At 24.7% G+C, this 19080-nt stretch overlaps 1 protein-coding gene across 2 annotated transcripts in view; it reads left to right on the top strand.

Moving 5' to 3' along the window:
- The window catches only part of LOC129605738 (kinesin-like protein Klp98A), a 43289-nt gene extending 24866 nt beyond the window's left edge, over positions 1–18423 (top strand). Inside the window, exons 2-14 of one of the 2 annotated variants that reach the window (XM_055515651.1) lie at positions 12–235; positions 12675–12988; positions 13061–13230; positions 13379–13775; positions 13901–14137; positions 14197–14706; positions 14815–14988; positions 15703–15825; positions 16014–16127; positions 16193–16374; positions 16442–17283; positions 17346–17521; positions 17582–18423. In XM_055515651.1, coding sequence (XP_055371626.1) covers positions 12–235; positions 12675–12988; positions 13061–13230; positions 13379–13775; positions 13901–14137; positions 14197–14706; positions 14815–14988; positions 15703–15825; positions 16014–16127; positions 16193–16374; positions 16442–17283; positions 17346–17521; positions 17582–17824 — 3706 coding nt within the window. In that variant the 3' untranslated portion in view covers positions 17825–18423. The remainder of the gene's footprint in view (positions 1–11; positions 236–12674; positions 12989–13060; positions 13231–13378; positions 13776–13900; positions 14138–14196; positions 14707–14814; positions 14989–15702; positions 15826–16013; positions 16128–16192; positions 16375–16441; positions 17284–17345; positions 17522–17581) is intronic. The other variant, XM_055515652.1, reaches the window with a different exon arrangement.
- The last annotated feature ends 657 nt before the right edge of the window (positions 18424–19080 follow it).

The raw sequence follows: 19080 nt of genomic DNA, 5'->3' as shown, positions 1-19080 counted from the left end.
CATATTTTTAGGGAAATCGATATGGAAGCGATGGAAATTGTTGAAATGGACAATAAAAAAACTCGTTTATATAAACCAAAATTACAATCAATACGTGATTCAGGTCGTGAAAATTTTCATGATTTCACATTTGATTATTCATATTGGTCATTTAATGAGAAGGATAGTCATTTTACACCACAGGAACAAGTATATAAGGACCTTGGAACAGATGTTGTTGATTGTGCATTTCAAGGTAAATGTCATTATTAATATACATAATATTAAATAACTACCACAAAAGAAAAAATTAAAACTAAAACTTAAATGTTGGTAACAAAATGGTTGTTTTTATTTTTGTTGTTTTCGTTTTGATGATATTTTGATTTGCGTTGCTTTGTGGGATTCTTGAACTTTTTGTTTTCTCTATTTTTTGTTTTGCAAATCATAAATTATAAAATGAAATTGTATCAATGTTTCAATTGTATTTAACACGTTTGTATGTATATATGTATGTTTATTGTATGCATATACATACTTGCAAATATAAACATTGATTCGGTAAATTGATGCAAAATTCAAAGTAACCACATTTTTATTTTTTTGTTTTTTATTTTGGTTTTTTTTTTGCTATTACAATATTTGAGTCAAGTTAAAGTACAAGGTAAAATTGTATATAAATTGAGTATATAACTTATATACTTTTACGTATTCACATGTGTGTATGTACACTTATAGTATTTTATATACACGCGTTTTTATTCATGTTACTATAAATAGTTGTACGTACTTAAAAAAAGAGAAACACAAATAAACACGTAATAAAATTTTAAATAAAAAATAATCAATAAAAAAATCATAAACGATTATTGGAATAGTGTAGAATTTCATGTAATTTAAGTTTTAAATATGGTGGTAACATTAAATTGGTTAGAAATTTAAATCGAGTGGTTTAGAGTGGACTAATTGCTTTTTTATATTTGTTACTTTCTGTTATTTTTTATTTGCTAACACGTTGGTATTTAAATTACAATTTGCAAATTTCTTTTTGCATTAATAAGATTTTCCATTTTGGTTTACAAATTTTATTGCAATTAATTTGAAACCAAGTCCAAAAATGGTTTTTCAAAAACTTAAAATATACAATAGAGAAAATTAAAGTGAAAATTTTTTTATTATTTTTTTATGTACAAATATTATCTTTTTTAATTACTTGACTAACATAAAAGAATAAGAAACTTTTTCAACATTGTTATACAAAGTTTTAATTTAAAAATTTTAAAAAAGTAATAAAAAGTTTTAATTTCCAACCTAGATAAAATTTTTTTTTTAAAAAACTAACCCTTTCATGTCTACATTATTAATTAATGGAAAAACAAGTTGTTTTTTCGTAAATTGCTTATTATAGTGATAAATGTAGGCTCGGTTCTGTTAGTCCCACTTAGCTGGTGTATTCGTGCTAATCAACATGCTTGTTGTAAACATGTACGAGTATTCATAGTTCGTTGTTACATAATAATATCGAATTTTATCTTACGAAGATATTTATGATTTAAAATGAAAACAAATTTAACTCTTTTATGGCATAATAAAGGCCCATTTTCAAATTGTATTAGCCACTCGCATGAATGTAAGCTTGTGTATGCTTATAAATTTCAAATAAATTTATGCAAAAATGTCTTAATCCTTTTGCAATACTAGAGGAACAAAGTTCAGAGGAAATTTGAGAAGAATATTTTAAATTTTAATCAATTTTTAGGTACGCATATATGGAGGGTGTCTCATATCCAAGTGCACTACTATATACCATTGCATAGACCCTCATGAGTAGACAAAACTTGACATGAGTAAACAAAAATGCTTACAATGTTCACATCATAACAGATTTCGAGTTACAGAGATTTAAAAACAGTCTCGATTGACTTTTTCAGTTTTGAATATAACTATGTTGAATATATATTGAATACAACTCGCTGTGTCTCTGTTAGATGGGCGTATTATTAAATATGATTTGGAAATCTCGATAAGGGGCTATCTTATGAATATTAACATTCATAATCTGTTCAGATTTTTGGCTTTAAAGTTCGGAAAATTTAAAATTTAAAATTTTCATTTTTGAAAAACTTTATTTTTTTAGGTGACGTAATATTGCATCTTTTTCTCACAGTTGGTAGTGTTGTTAACTAAGTTTTTACACATCTTATTGTTTACCGGTTTCCAAATCTATTAATTACATAAATCGAGTTTTAGAAAAAGAATATAGGCATCAAAGTATTTATTTCACTTTTTTAACAATCCTCGTCTAGAAGTGGGTTAATAATTTTCGTTTAATAATGATCCTTACATCCTTAACCACATGATTTTAAATTGGCTTTTTAAATATACTTAAAACTTTTGTTTTATGTTTTCTTATAAATAAGTAAAATATTTAGAATTCATATACCTACATATGTATATACATATATATATAAATATATATAAATTTTTCATTATGTGAATATTTCAAATATTCTGCAGATGAAATATGTATGTTGTAGACAGGATATTTAAACTCTTTTTAGGTTAACATAAAAGAAAAGTACATTAAATGTTAGATTTTTTTTTTTTATAAATTTTTATATTTTTGAAAAAAATTTATTCAAATTATAATTTCGTATAGGGGAATAAAAATGAGTTTGTAAAATTATTGCCAGATTGAAGTTAATTTTATGAAAGAAAAATTTATGATTATGTTGGGATTATTAACATGATATGTATAACAATAAGGATTTATATTGAAGATATTTGAAAAGTATTTAGTAATCTATGACTTGTGGGTTATCCAATAGCATATTTTGAGTGGTTTGGTTTGATTTAGAGGTAAAGATTAAAATAATCACTAACTTTACATTAAAAATTTAGGTTCGGAATAATCACTGGTATTCTGCGATAATTCATTAAAATTGAAATAATTATGTTATTTGTTACCTAATTGTTACCTAATTTATTGATTACAAATCTTTTGTTATGGGAATTAAGAACTCTATATGATAGTGTAACATTTAAATTTAATTGATCATTTTCTAGTTAAAATTCACTGATTTCACTCTAAATTCACTTAATTTCTTGAAATTTAATTGTTAGTTACTAATATTTCTTAAAGTTTTCATTTCTAAACATTCTGAAAGAAAGTTACTGATATGTGTGTCTCAATTGTTTCCATTGTTTTTGGTTGTACATTATTAACGCCACCTTATTCATAATTTGTTCACTATATAGTTAACAGCTTTTATTCATTATTTTGACTCTAAAGTTCTTTATAAAAAAAATTTTCCCAAAAATTTTTTTTATGAAAACAAATGACATCATTTATTGCGGCTTTGTATACATAAAAACATGAAAAAGAAAAACAAAAACTAAATTCAATATTCTTCATAGTGATTCATACTTATTAATTTTGGAAACGAAATTTCTAATCTTACTTTCTTCCTAATTACTATCTTACTTCTTCCTAATTAAAAAAAAATTCCATTAAAAATTTTTTACGTCGTTTAATCAAATATTTCTTTAAAAATTTTCTTCTAATGAAATTGTTTTATTGTTGTTCCACTGTTTGTAATTTTTTGTACTAATTCCGGGACTTAAATCATTGCTAGAGAGAAATCGTTTTCCAAAATTTAATTATTTTGAATTAGTAACTTAATAATTTTAATTTGAAATATAATCTATTTTAAATATGGCGTTTCTCAATTTTTAATAAATTTCAATAATTAAAAAATATGATGAGAAATAATATTAAGAAAATTAATCTGTTAACCAGAGATCAGGAGTCGTTGAAATTAATGATTTCATTTGCGAGAAATGAAGTTTAACGATTTGAAATTTAATTTTAATTATTTTAATTTTCTGAACTTTCTGATTAAATGCAGATTGAAAGGAGATGATTTGGAAAAAAAATATTTCAACTCTAAAATTTTCCATCATTAATTTTTTCTTGAATTAAATATTCTTATTTTTCTTAGAATAATCATATATACATATTTATAAAAGGATAATAATATGTACAGTAATTTATTTCAAATAATCATTTTGAACAGGTTGAGAAAAATAAAATCCTTTGGTTATTTCCTCACTAAGTATACAAAAAAAAGAAAACTTTTTTTTTTCAAGGATAATAATATATATATATATATATATATATATATATATATATATATATATATATGTATGTATGTATGTATGTATGTATAATAAATATTATTTTTGATTTTGTTATTATAATTTTTTTTTACTAAAAAATAAATGTATACGAGTATAAAAAGCTATAACAAAAAATACAGGAACATGCCTACTCTACCTTAACGAATAATGACGTCATTTATGAGACGAAAAAAATATGTAAGAGAAAAGCGCTTTTAAATCAAAAGTATATTTAAATTTTTACACATACATTCATACATATTATACATAATGTTAATGTATATAATGTATATTATGTATAAGGCATACATACATACCCATAATATTAAATATTTATTCACAGATTATACTTGATTATCGTGAATATTAAAAAAAAGAATGAAAAAAGTTTTAAAGTTTTAGTTTGTATATGAAGAGAAAGCAATTATTTTATTGGTTTATTATTGTTTCTGTTTCTTTCTGATTTTGTTGTTGAATAAAGCTTTGAAGTAAAAAACAAAAACAAAAAGGTTGCCGCCAACGCCAAGGATTAGATAATTAAAATGGTTTTTTTTTTTATTTATATTTTTAGTTTTTGTTGTTTCTTTTTTTTTTTGAATATAAATTGATATTAATTTAAAGTTGGTGAGTGTTAAAGAATTGAGTAGAATTTTATAGGATTAAAGGAATTGCTTTTTAGCTTTTTTGTGAATTAGGAGAAAAAAAGTGTTTTGCTGACAAATTAAAAATACAAAATTTAAATTCTTTTTTTGAATTACTGCCCTTAAATTGAATTACGGAAAATTTGTGATTTTTAAAGATATCTTAAGTATTTGTGTTTAAAATTGTCATAAAATAAGGAAAATTTATTTAATTTTTAAGGAAAAGCAATAAATGTCCATTGTATAACTTTGATGCCAACAAAATATGCTTAATCTAATTATAAAGAGTGTCCGAAGAGTGTCTTTCTGGTATAATAATAAAATACGCGCAATATGGTCAGCATAACTTGCAGTATGATTAACTTGTTATGAAAAAGCTTATTTTTCTAGTTTTTTTTTTTTAATTCGATCTTACATTTTCTCCCGATATTCCTGAAATTTTTGGAAATATTTACTAGTAAAATAAAGGTGAGGCAAATATCTTTAATTTTGGAAAAAAAAGCCAAATTTGAGAAATAAGGTTAAAGTTTTTTTTTTTGAGATTTTAGAAACATTATGCAATATCAAGATTAATATCAGAATGCAAGTCTCCTCTTCCTTGTAAAAAAACGTTAAGTTACAGTAGTTGCAATTATGAGTAAATAACTTGTCATATTTCCCGAGTTATCAATAAAAATTTAAGAATTAAACGATTTTCTGAAATTGCAATTTTGAGGCCTTATAACCCAAAAAAGATAGCTCAAAATGTAAAAGTCGCCAAGTACGTCTATCGAATAAATCTGAGTCTCGGAGGCACTGTATATATGTATTTAAGCATGTATCAAATTTAAGCACATTTCTTAAATATTTATCATAAATTTACATAACAATAAAATATTTAAGTGTTTTTCCTCCAAATAATTTTAATATTTTTTATTAGATTCTAAAATTATTCAGAGTATAATAAGAAATAAGTTCGAAATGAAAAAAGTTAGAATATAAGAAACACTTAAATATTTGAAAATCTTAAGAGTTTTATTAAATAGTGAAAGGATGATTTTGGTGAATTTACTAATAAAGACTTTTTTTTATTAAAAATTGAAAAAGTTTTGAAGGTTGTAAAATTTTATCATTACAAAAGTAGCATAAATTCTCTTTACTTGTGTAAATTTAATTTAATTAACGAATTTTAATCAATATTTCACCTTAATATATTTTATATTCACGCATAAGAGAAAAACATAGATTTTAGTAGGTTAATGACTACTAATTACTAGAATCGATAATATTTAACGTACTTAAGTACATTAAACGAATTAATTCTTTTAAAATTTTAAATAGCCAATGAACAATATTTACTCATGTGTAGCTAAGAAGTGCCAATAAAATATTTTTAGTCTAAATATTAATTAGCTTAAATATTCTTTTTCTTTTTTCTTTCACTAAAAAAAAACAGTACCTGCTTATGGTCAAATTTATGTTGTAATAATAATAATAATAACCTCTTTGCAATTCAAAAATAAAAAAATAAAAATTGACTAGTTGACTTTAAATAAATGATTACTATGCATATTTAATTAATTTAGAGCACTACTCCAGAAGTGCTCGAATTAGTGGATTGGTTGATAGTTCACATGAGTTGATAAAAGCTTCTAAACTATTGATAATTTTATCTTCAATTTTGTTAATTTGACAGATTTCATGAAGTCTTTGAGTATTGTAATAGATCGGTTTATTTAAAATTAACTTTAAACATTTATTTTGTTGAATTTGCAATTTCTTCAAATGGCTTGCGGCACAATCACTCCAACAGCTGCTGCCGAATAATATCACAGGCAAAATAATTGTTTTATACAGTAAGAGTTTTTTTGATATATTTAACACAGATTTTCTGTTGAGTAATGGATACAAGCTTCTAATAAAATTGTTGACTTTTTTTAAAATTTCGTTTGTATGATTTTTAAATGTTAAACGTTGGTCCAGAGTGATGCCAAGATACTTTATATCCTTGGTCAAATTTATGTATTTTTAAAATGTCGCATTCTATTTTAGATTTTCTATTACACGGGGTATTCAAATTAGATATTTTCATCCATTGGCTTGTAAATATTTCATAAAATTAATTCCTGATTAAAAATGTTTACTTTTGAGACCATCGTTGGACAAAAGTCAAATTTACGATGTTATGAATGTCCAGCACTGGTAGCATATCGTTTGTCTCCCACTTGAGGTTTAGAGATCGAGTTGTTTAATAGGCTTTATGTGTACCATTGGAGAGAAATGAATAAAAGTTAAAAGATTAAAATATTTTTCTGAATTAAAATTTTTTATATTTAATTTAAAAAATTCTTCTTCACTCATGTTCATTGAGTTCATAGAAATTCAAAATTTAAAAAAGAGAAGATTGGGTTCATAAATTATTATTTCATTAGGATAGAAGAATTAATTATATAAGTATCTTACTTATCTCTAGGTAGTAATTATTATGTTAGTTGGATTTATAAAATTTTCATAGAACTTCTGGAATGTATTTCATATCGTTAATTCTTACTACTAAAATTTCCTTATATCTTTTGGGTTGATGAGACTTAAAATGCTAATTGATTATAAATATTTCGAAAAACTTTATTTTAAGGGCTATTAAGGTTTAAATTTTACCTTAAACATTAGATTACCTTAAACAAAGATATTATAAAAACTTCCAGATAATGCGAATTAAGGTTATTTGAATTAAAATGAAAATTTCATTCATTATATTGTAAACTTTGACATTTTATTTTTTGTAATTTAATTTTTATTATTTCATTATCACGGATGTAATTTGCGTGTATTTATGTACTATTATAAATTACGAGTTAGTTGTTAATTTATTTTTAACATAGGGTTACCATAACTTTTTTTCTTTTAATGATAATTGATTTGAATTTTAATTAGCAATTAAACGAAACATTTGTTTGCACATATTCATCTGTACATTGTTAGTGCATGTCTGCCCTTAATTAATATTCAACGAAATAAACATAAATTTATTAAGTTTATTTAGTATACTTAACCATAAGTAAATCAGGTAATTATTTCATACTTAATAATTGTAAAAGTAAGGAAATGCTAGAGCATTAAATCGGCTCTTCAGATTAATTGTTATCTTAAACCAGTTGTTTTTTTAATATTCGGATTCTTGCACGGAGGCTCTACAAGAGGTTTAAATTTTTACACTTTATTTTGTGACAAAATTTCTCTCCACTTTGTTCTCCTCTCTAATTAGTACCCTTGAAATATTGTAGAATCTCAATTTTTTTCAAGATTTATCAAACTCTAATAGAGGCGAGTAGTTGAAATAGTAACCTTCTCATTTTTTCCTCTTACACCTATGTAAGAGATTCCTCTTACACATATGTAAGATTATTAGGTACTTAATTTTCTTCACTCTTAATTATTATTGCAAAATTATTAGATCTATTTAGATTAATTATTAGATATTTAGATTAGCTATTTTAACCATAACTTTCAGATTTGATAATTGAAAATATTGCATATTACAAATATTGGGTTTCACGAACTGCATTTTCTTTATTTCACTCATAACTTAATTTCTAATTATTAGGCGATTATTTTTCGAATGATCATTTGAAAATTTTTATTACTAATACTTTTTATTGAAAGTAATTTTCTTTTATTCATTTTTGTCATTAGATAAAACATGAATTCCATTTTTATATAAAATATTTTAATTTGGCGACTAAGTATATGTGTATGCAAATGCATCATACTTTACAAAAGCACAACAAATTACCATGTTATGTAATATTAATTGAAAATTTTTATTAATTTTTTCAATTTAATTTTAACAGTCATTACAGCAAAATACTTCCGAAACATTTAATTAAAATATAATTAAACTTAGATAAGCTATAAGTACATTCATATATGGGGCATATATCCACACATACATACATACGTATATGATTATTTTGCATTTTTAAATAAATTCACATATTTTTCATTCCTATTGTTTAATTTACATTGTGCCTTTTTCTATCATTTTTTCTCATGTTTTTGCTTTTGTAATATTTCGAAGTACTTATAGCAATACTATTAAAAGCTGCAACGACATAATGCAATGTTTAAATTATGTTAAAATATGTGTATGTGTATATACTTATATATGCATTCATACATATATATTTACGTTGCATGTAGTTGATAACACTTTTTTTTCAACGATGTTCTAATTTAAAATTTTTCACTTGATAATTAAATTTTTTAGGTTATTAGCACTTAATAACAAACTACATGTAATTTACTATGAGACTACATTTAATATTAAAAATTTAATAATTTGAGTGGTTTAGGTTTATTATAAGAATAATAATTTATATTTTAAAATTGTTTCTCAAATACGTCAATTAAATTGTGTCATTTAAAAATAGAATGGTCGACACTCGATACTATTAGGTTAAAGAACTTTACTTACTTAAGTTTATGTATGTACTACAATTAAAAAAAAAATATAATTTCCTTAGGCACTTTAATGTTACACAAATATGTCATGCTATTTGACTTTTCTGTGATCGTTTTCTTTTTAATGCTTTTAATTTTCCAAGTTTTTCTCTCCCATGTTGTTTTCCTGAATGAAAATGTATAAATAGAACAATTTTGTAAAATGGTTAAATTTCCGTTACAGAAATTATGTTTGTAGTTTTGTGGTTTTTTGTAATCTTTGTTTTTTTTTTTTATTTTTTCATGTTTAACGAATCAAACCACTTAGTGTGACCGACAAAAAATCTCTTTTTGCCCTTTTATATTAAATTAGAAAAATATAAATAGGGCATTCACTGTCCAGATAGGTTAAGTATTTTTATTTTGTCTTGTTTTCTTATTTTATTTAATTTTAGTCTGGTTTTATTTTCCGCTTTTCTTGACTTACTTTTTCTCATGTTATTAACTACATTTTGAATATTATCAATACATATGGGTATGTACATAGATACATATGTATGGATGTATTTACTTATAGGCTTTTGTAAATATCCATGTACATATATGTATATACATATATATATATATATAGATTGTTACATAAATGCCTATGAAATTTTGTAATTGCTTCTTTTAAGTTTGGAAAAATTTTATGGGAAAATTATACCTACCAGAAAAATAAATAGAAAAGAATATTTTCAATAATATTTTCAAATTCACCTTTAAAAAAAAGGTGAATTTGAGTTTCATTTAATTTAAAGTGAAAATCTTAATTTTCTTCAATTTTTGTATAAAATTTTTTTGTGTCTATGTATGTATGTATGTACTATAAATTTTTATTTTCCCTTTGATTTCATTTCCTGACTAGAACAATTTTGGAAAAAATTTTGAAATATTGGAATGAAAAAATATTCTTGAAACAACTGACAGTATATACTTTGCTTTTTTATTTTTATTCGAAAAATGTGGAAGAACATTTTTTTTCTTTAGCCCTACATGGTATATGTATACATAGTACTTAATTGTGTATATCTATTAGTAAGAAAAGGTACACAATATTTGGAAAAATTATACAATTTAAGGCGAACTTTTCCCTCTACACTAAGAAAGTAGATTGCATATCTAAAAACAAAAGGAAATCTGGAAAGAGAGAAGTGACAACAAGAATATTAATTTGCAGCTAATATTTTTATAGTATGGTGGAAAATTGTAAAATATTTCAAAATATAATAAGTAAATAATTTTCAAGATCTGCAATACAAAAATATATTGACATTTTAGTTTGATAATTTAATAAGGTAAATTTAATGAGATTATTTCCTTGTTATATAAGAAATTGATTTCAAATGTACATAGATTTAGGTAAATGAATTAAAGAATCAAAAGCAATAGGAGCTTCCGTTAATTGCACTATTCTATAATGTAGAAGAGCTTTCTAGCTGTCCAGTTTTATTGTAAACTAATACAAGCCGTTCTGAATGTTTGAGAGTAATGACCTTAACTGAATTTTAATTGAAGAATAAATAAAAAATCAGCAAGTCTAAAGTAAATCAGCAAAAATCAGTTAAAATTATAATATAAACTGATAAAAGATTGTATAGAGTGTTGATAGTTTCTCGTAAACTGTAGTGTTGTCTTTTAATTTAAAATCTAACAAATTAATTTAAATAGATGTTCAAAAGTTATAAATTTTAAAAACCTCTTCAAGAAAGTTCGTGCAATATCGCAATTTAAATGTGAAATAGCTTAGACAATTTTCCAAATAAACGGACCAGTCATTTTTATTTAACCAATATGAAAAGTACACAAAATTAAATAAAATCTAAAATAACTTGTTCAAATATTCTGTAACTCTTCAGAGTTTTAAAGTTTCTTCTTTATAAAATATTGCATACGTATATGTATGTAGAAATATGTAATATTAATTTTCAAATACTCAAAATTTACTTCTATTACTATAAGAGCTTTTATAATATTGCATTGTATCCTATAGAAAATATTTCATATATCTTGTTATTAAGCATTTTTACTTGCAGTAAAGATTAATTTAAATACGATATTTCACTTATTTTTTATTTTCTTGTACATTATGTACTTTTGTGTATTACTCATATTATTGTACATTATTACAATTTTATGTTGCCGGCATAAATTTTACAATTTTACTTTCATATTAAGCATTGCACGCAGTCTTATATGTATTACATTAATTTATATATTTATTTACGCTATATGGAATAATATAATTCATTATTATTGCATTTGCCAGAATATGTAGTATCTATAGAGTTGAATTTAGTATGTGAAATTAAATTTGTTTAAAATTATGTAATATGTGCAATAAATCTTTTTGTAAGCGAGTCCAATTGTAAATTTTGAAATATTTTTTGTCAGTTTGTATTACAATTTTAAAATTTTACGCAAAATATCTAATAAAAGTATTTTTTTAATAAAAATTCTTTTACACCTACTACTTAATACCCTATTATTAGTTGTAATCATTTAGTACAGGTTCCGGTAATTAAGTTATTTTGTTTCTTCATTTTCATATACATATACTTACGTATATGCATTATAGATCAATTATGTACTTATATATGTATTGAATTTGTGAAATAAATTTAACAACACTCAATAATTTATTAAAGTTCGGACTATGTGAGAGACACTTCACTTTCTGCTTTTATTTTTTACTTTTATCAATTAGTAGTATGAATTGGCTGAGATACTTACCTGTTGATTGATGAATTTTTGTGCTTAATATATTTCGTAAAAATGTATACAAGCCGATTGTATATTTAGTATCTTATTGTTACCTTAAAAACCATAAATATGTAAGCTTTAAATTAAAAAGACAAAAAAACATGTGCTTGACTTGCTTTTTGTATTTTTTAGGATTTTGTGTCAATAATTTTATTTAAATCATAAACGTATACAAAAGATTAACCTTCTTTTTGAATTCCTCCACTTTAATTGTGCTTTTAGAATAAAAGGTTATTGTTCTTATTTTTTCAAATTTCTCTTCGGCGGAAAATGATTTATTTGAACACACACTTATTACATATATGAAAGCAATTACCTGGTTCGAATGGAATTTGTATTAAATATTTTGTTCATGTGCACTATGAAGTTATTAGGTCTTCAGAATAAAATTGTGAAGAATTGAAAAAATAAATTATAAGAGGGTTAAAATTATGTGCATGTGTTTGTAGAAAAAAATGTAATTAAGTCAGGTTGCCTATGTTTTGGAACACAAAAATTAATCAACAAAAAGGTTTTCGAAGCATTTGATAAAATTGTACTACATTATAGAATTCTTTAAAAAAATAATTTTTTTATGGTTTCACTTTTTGTTAAAAATTTATTTCTAATCGAATTTTTTTTAAATTACATATTTTTTTTTTGAATATTTTTAAGGTTATAACGCTTGTGTTTTTGCTTATGGACAAACAGGAAGTGGTAAAACATTCACTATGATGGGCACCGAAAATAATCCTGGCCTTATACCACGTATATGTCAAGAATTATTTGCAAGAATGCGAATTGGTCAAGAATCTGGTACTGGTTACAAAACGCATGCAAGCTATTTAGAAATATATAATGAACGTGTTAAGGATCTTTTGGGACCAGCCACTACTGGACACGGTTTACGTGTTCGAGAACATCGTGATCTAGGCCCCTATGTCGAAAATTTATCACAACATATTGTATCTGATTTTGAAGAAATACAAGTAAGCTTAAGTTATTAAATGGAGATAATTTACGTTTTAATTTACAACAAAATTCTCTCTTTGTTTTTTTAGGGTTGTTTAACACGTGGAAATTATCAAAGAACGACAGCCAGCACAAATATGAATGATACAAGTAGTCGTAGTCATGCAATATTTACTATTACATTTGTTCAAGCAGTTTTTATGAATGACATGCCTAGTGAAACCGTTTCAAAAATACATTTAGTTGATTTAGCTGGCAGGTATTGTTTTATTTTTTTTTAATTTTTAACTTTGAATCTTTTTATCAAACTTTTTAGTAATAGAAAAATTTAACATATATTAAATTGAATTCAAAATATTTTTTCATATAATATTAGTTTGCCTTAATCTTCCATATGTAATTTTTAGTGAACGTGCAAATGCAACTGGTGCAACTGGACAACGTTTAAAAGAAGGCGCTCACATTAATAAATCTTTAGTAACCTTAGGTAGTGTTATATCAGCTTTAGCTGAGCAGACAAATCGTGCAGAACAAAATAAACGAGTTTTGTACATACCCTATAGAGATTCTGTATTAACTTGGTTACTCAAAGATAGTTTAGGTGGCAACAGTAAAACCATAATGATAGCAGCTATTTCTCCTGCTGATTGTAATTATAGTGAAACTTTAAGTACCTTAAGATATGCTAATAGAGCTAAAAATATAATTAATAAACCAACAATTAATGAAGATGCTAACGTCAAATTAATTCGTGAATTACGCGAAGAAATAAATAAATTGAAATTAATATTATCAAATGGAATGGTAAATATAAAATAAAAATTTCTAAATTTTTGTTAATATTTAAGTTAATATTTAAAATGTCTAACATTTGTCAGCTGTACGTAAGGATAATGTCACAAAATAATAAAAAATACACATTTTTTTAGCTATCCAAAGAGCCTGGTTCTAAGATGCTTGAAGATTTACTGAAGAAAGAAGCTCAAGAAAAAGTTTTAACAGAAGAATGGACTGAAAAATGGAAAGAAGCACAATTAATTTTGCAGGAACAGAAATCTTTAGGACTTAGAAAAGCTGGTGTTGGAGTTATATTAGACTCTGAGATGCCGCATTTAATCGGAATACATAATGATATGACAACTGGTGTAACGTTATATAGTTTGAAGGTGATTTTTATATTTGATTTGATGAAAAAAAAACTTAAAAAAATTAAAAAATATTTTAGGAAGGAGAGACTTTAATTGGAACAGAAGAGTCTGAAGAACCACAAGATATTTGTTTAACTGGTATTGATATTAGACCTCAACATTGTAGTATTGTGTTAAAAGAAGGTCAGGCAATACTTAATCCCCGTCCACTGGCCCAATGTTGGCTTAATGCAAACATTATTGATGAGCCAACATCTATAAGCCAAGGTGATATTATATTATTAGGCAGAACAAATATATTTCGTTTTAATAATCCTGCTGAGGCGGCAAAATTACGAAAAGACTTAAATCGATCTCAAATGGAAATATCACGTCTTTCATTAATCACTGCATCACGTGAAAATTTATTATCAAACAGTGTTTATGGTGAAGATGATCTATTACTCAGTGGAAGTACAACATCGCCTTTCAAAAGAGATAAGCAATACTATCCGTCACCATTGACTTCCCATGACGACCCTGAATTGCAAGATGAAAATAGGAAAATTTTAGAGACTATTGAAAATGCTTTAAAACAATTAAACATTGTAAGTAATTTTTTAAACAAAACGAGTAAAATTTATTTTTTAAAAATTATTTTATTGCGAGTAAAAATTTTTAATTAAGTGAATTCAATATTTTTTTTAAATTTTTAGGAACGTGTGCAAATGCATGAACAATACAAATCTAAAGTAAGGAAATTGACAAATGAATTGGATCGTTTGAAAAAAGAAGAAAACGATATCATGAAAATTTATAATTGTCATGAACAAGAACTATTGGCGCGCAAAGATATGCTTTTATGGGAGAAAAATAATGAAAAAACACAAGTATGACATGTGATGTAAAATAATCAAAATTCAAATTAATTTTTACTGCTAATCTCTCTAACATTATCTAGTGGGCTTATATGTATGAACGAAACTGAAATTGCATTAATTTTATTCTTATTTACTATAATTTTTAAAAAATATTTTGCGTGTTTCAATAGCATAAGTTTAGATTGTAAATGCTGTAAATAATTTCAATATAGTCACTCCTTTTAATTTAAAAAATTGATAGTACACTTCAATTTATTTAAGAATAATTTTCAAATTCCTTTCCGATGATCTTCCTTTTCTTAACAAGTTCTTTTAAATTATTAAATTATATTTTTTATTTAGGTATGTGTTTACTTTTTATTTGCATTTTTTTGCTTCAATGCGTTTTCTTCCAGATCGTCGGGAAAATTTTATAGTAGGATGCCCGTTAAGCGTAACAGGAACATACATATTTGTATATAATTTTGTAATTAACAATAAAAAAAAAATTTTATTTGTGAAGGTGTAAGAAATATTTTAAAGATTTTTAATAAGAAATTTCAGTTTCGTAAGCTAATATATATTTTCATTTAGTTTGTATAACGATATTTGGTACCATAAAAGCTGTAACAGCTTGCATGAAAATATTCCCAAAAATTAATTTTTTCATTATATTTTGTTTTATTGTATTATGTTATTGTTTTTAAATTTTATTTCTGCTATTACTTTTTTTTTTGTATTTAGATTGATATTGTATGTAGACAAATTTCAGCATTGCAAACTCAGCTCGACTCAAAGAAACGTGATTTCTCTGAGTATGTAGCTAAAGAATTACAAGAATTGCAAGATTGTGGAAAATTGGATGAGGTTAGAAAACCATTTTTAATTTTTATTTTAATTTAATTTTATAATTTTATTCACTTCTTAATTTTCTCACAATAGTATTCAATTACATGTAGGTTCAAGTAGTTCGCAATTTATTGAAAGAATTTATTATTTTTAATATAAAAAATTTCATTCCTTTTTTAACATTTATTAATAATTACTATTTAAAGATTGGTATAAAAATAACTGATAACACACCACTTTCTGACGATCTTTTAACCCAAGCTTCGGAATCATTATATCCGTCAGCTGCGCAATTTATTAGAGACACTATCAAGAGGAATGTAAGTGGTTTATGTCATATAATATTTAGAAAAATTATAATGATAAATATTTCCATTGTTTCTAGAATGAAGAAATAAAAAAATTAGATGAGCAGATAAAAGAAAAGGAGCAAATTTTAAACGTTAGTACAGAAAGAATTGCTAAACTTGACGAAGATATTTTGAAATTGGAAGAACAATTACGTGAGTTAAAAGAAAATGTTCCTGAAAAGAATAATGTCGACCATGTTAAATTGAAAAAGCAATCGTAAGTTAAGAAATTTTTATTTGTTTGGCATGATGCAAAAATTAACATTTTTGAATGTATTTTGTAGTATGAAGTTAAATTTACAATCAAGTTTAGACAGTCCAACGCTACAAGGTTGTGCAGGTGAACCTGGAACTATTACACAAACTTTAGATACCTCCGAAACATATCATACAGCAACATCAAATTGTTCGCAAATATCATCTGAACCACCAACAACAACAGCTACCTGTTCACCTAGCACTGATAATACTTTTAGCAACGATACTAATGCAATACATACAACAACCACAATAAGTACAAACGGATCCCCGCCTATGATAACAAATCCATTAATGAGTGATAGTGGAGTATGTTTAGAATCTTTAAGACCTAACGGACCTAACATGTTGAACATGTCAAATGGGGGAGGTCCAAGTGGCTGCAGTAACGGGTTAACTCTTGATAGTAGTGGAGTCAACATTAAAACTTCAACACCAAATGGTAGCTGTAATAATGTTATTGTAAGAAATAGTGATGAAGACACGACATCATGCTCATCATGCGAACATGCTCGACAAAATGATATGTCAAGACCATATTGCATAATGCATCGCTTAAGACGAAAAATTGCTATGCAAAAAGCGTTAATAATGAAAAATTTAGAAATGGAAGTTAATAAATGTGAATTGGATGACCAAATTGCTCAATTACAGGAACTACAAAGACGTTATTTTACGATGGAGAAAGAACTGCAGTTGAGTGGTGAACACTCAGAATGTTGTTCTCCAGATAGCGAATCGGAATTCAATGCAGACAACACCGAATGTAGTTCATCTATAATGATGTCGTCAAATGTATTAACACCATATGGTCAAAATACATTTTTAACAACGTCAACAACAAGATCTTGCCCATCTATAGATGGAGGTAATGATGAAATTAATTTTTCCTTTAGAATACGGACAATTAATTTTTTTATCCTTTTATAGGTGATCCAGATCATTTTATTAGTATACCCAGTTTTGTGATAAGAGGTGCAGGAAAACAAACGCACTATGAATATGAAGTTCGAATTATTTTACCTGACGGAAAGTTAAATATATTACGACGTTTTAGTCGATTTAGAGAATTGCATTTGGCGATGAAAAATACATACGGGGCAAAGGTAATAAATTTTATATTTTCAAAAATGTATGCGGCACTAATACATTTCATATTTTTATAGGTTAGTATGTTAACATTTCCACGTCGGGAACTTTTTTCCTCAAATAGTGAGTCAGTAGCAAAACAACGTCGTCGTCATTTAGAACTATATTTACGTCGTTTAATAACTGTTTGCTCAAAAATACCACAATCTCCAATATATGAAGGCGAAGGTGGACATGGTGTTACAAAAGCAAGTCTTGCACTGTTTTCACCTTTTTTCAAAAAGGGCTTATTTGAAAATGGTAAACATGGTACTGGATAATAGTTAATAGTTATATTATCTTGCATTCTTGCCTATTTGTTTTGTATGTTGTTAATAAATTTATTAGCTTTTATATATATTTTTACAGATCTGACAAAATTATGAGAAGAATTTTTTTATTTTTTTAATTATATATTATCTAATAACTATATTTTTTTATTGAACTTATTAAACTATATTCACTTTTTAAAGAACCTTTTAAGTACTTTAAAATTTTTATGGTTTGCAAGATAGAAAAAGTTGTGTAATATATGTAATAATAAAAAAACATATTGTTTCTTAATAAAATTACCAGTATCAAATTTACATTAAAAGTTAAAAAATCTGAATACGACTATTTAAGTTTGTATTTTTGTCGTTAAAAAATCAAAACAAAAAAGAGTGTTAGAGTTAATTGTAGATTTAATTTTTAATTTTAATTTAATGACCAGTAAAAAATCTGTGATTTTATATAAAAAAAAGGAAAAAATTTAACAAAAAAAGAAAATGTTGACAAAATAGATTAGAAATAATTTTTGTGCAATTAATGACTTAAATAATTTTAATAATTACATTTGAATATGGAATTAAAGAAATAAATATAAATTTGATTTTTTGAAGAAAACCTAAGCAAAACAATAAATGTTCAAAATGTACTTGAAAGTTCAAATGAAATTAGAATGAATTTAGAAAATATTTTTTTTATACTTTTTCATTTAAAAATATTATAATTTTCATTCAACTTTATAAATGTTAAAATAAAAAAAAATCATATCATACCATTGTAAATATTCTGTACAAATACCTTTTTTTTTTTAATTTGGCAAAGCCATAGCCATTTTAAATTATGCGATTTGCATTTTTCAGGCTTCAATTTTTGTCCATGTTTTGTGAAGGCTTCGAAACTTATTCATTTCGTTTTTTTTGTATATTATTATTTTTTATATTTGCTATTTATTAACAATTTGTAAAAAATGAAATATTTATATAATTATATTAAATCTGTGCGACTTTAAAAAAGTTTTGAAATAAATGTGGCTGCTTAAATTTTTTTTTTTTTGGTTTTCGAGCGAAAAAAACAAAGTATGTTATAAAAATTGATAATACTAAGAACCACGTTTATACTTGTCTTTGAAAATACATTAAAATTGTAAAAGTACATTATTAAAAATTTATTCTTGCCTAATATTGTTATAGAATTTATATGATATCTTTAAAAAATATTTCTAAAATTGCTTTTATCTTAATATTTTAAGTGTTAATGAATAAGTACTAAA

The sequence above is a fragment of the Condylostylus longicornis genome, unplaced genomic scaffold, assembly GCF_029603195.1.
Source record: "Condylostylus longicornis isolate FDR11 unplaced genomic scaffold, ASM2960319v2 ptg000014l, whole genome shotgun sequence".
NCBI lineage: Eukaryota > Metazoa > Arthropoda > Insecta > Diptera > Dolichopodidae > Condylostylus > Condylostylus longicornis.
The sequence above is the reverse complement of the archived record's forward strand: the minus strand, read 5'-3'. Positions and strand labels throughout refer to the sequence as shown.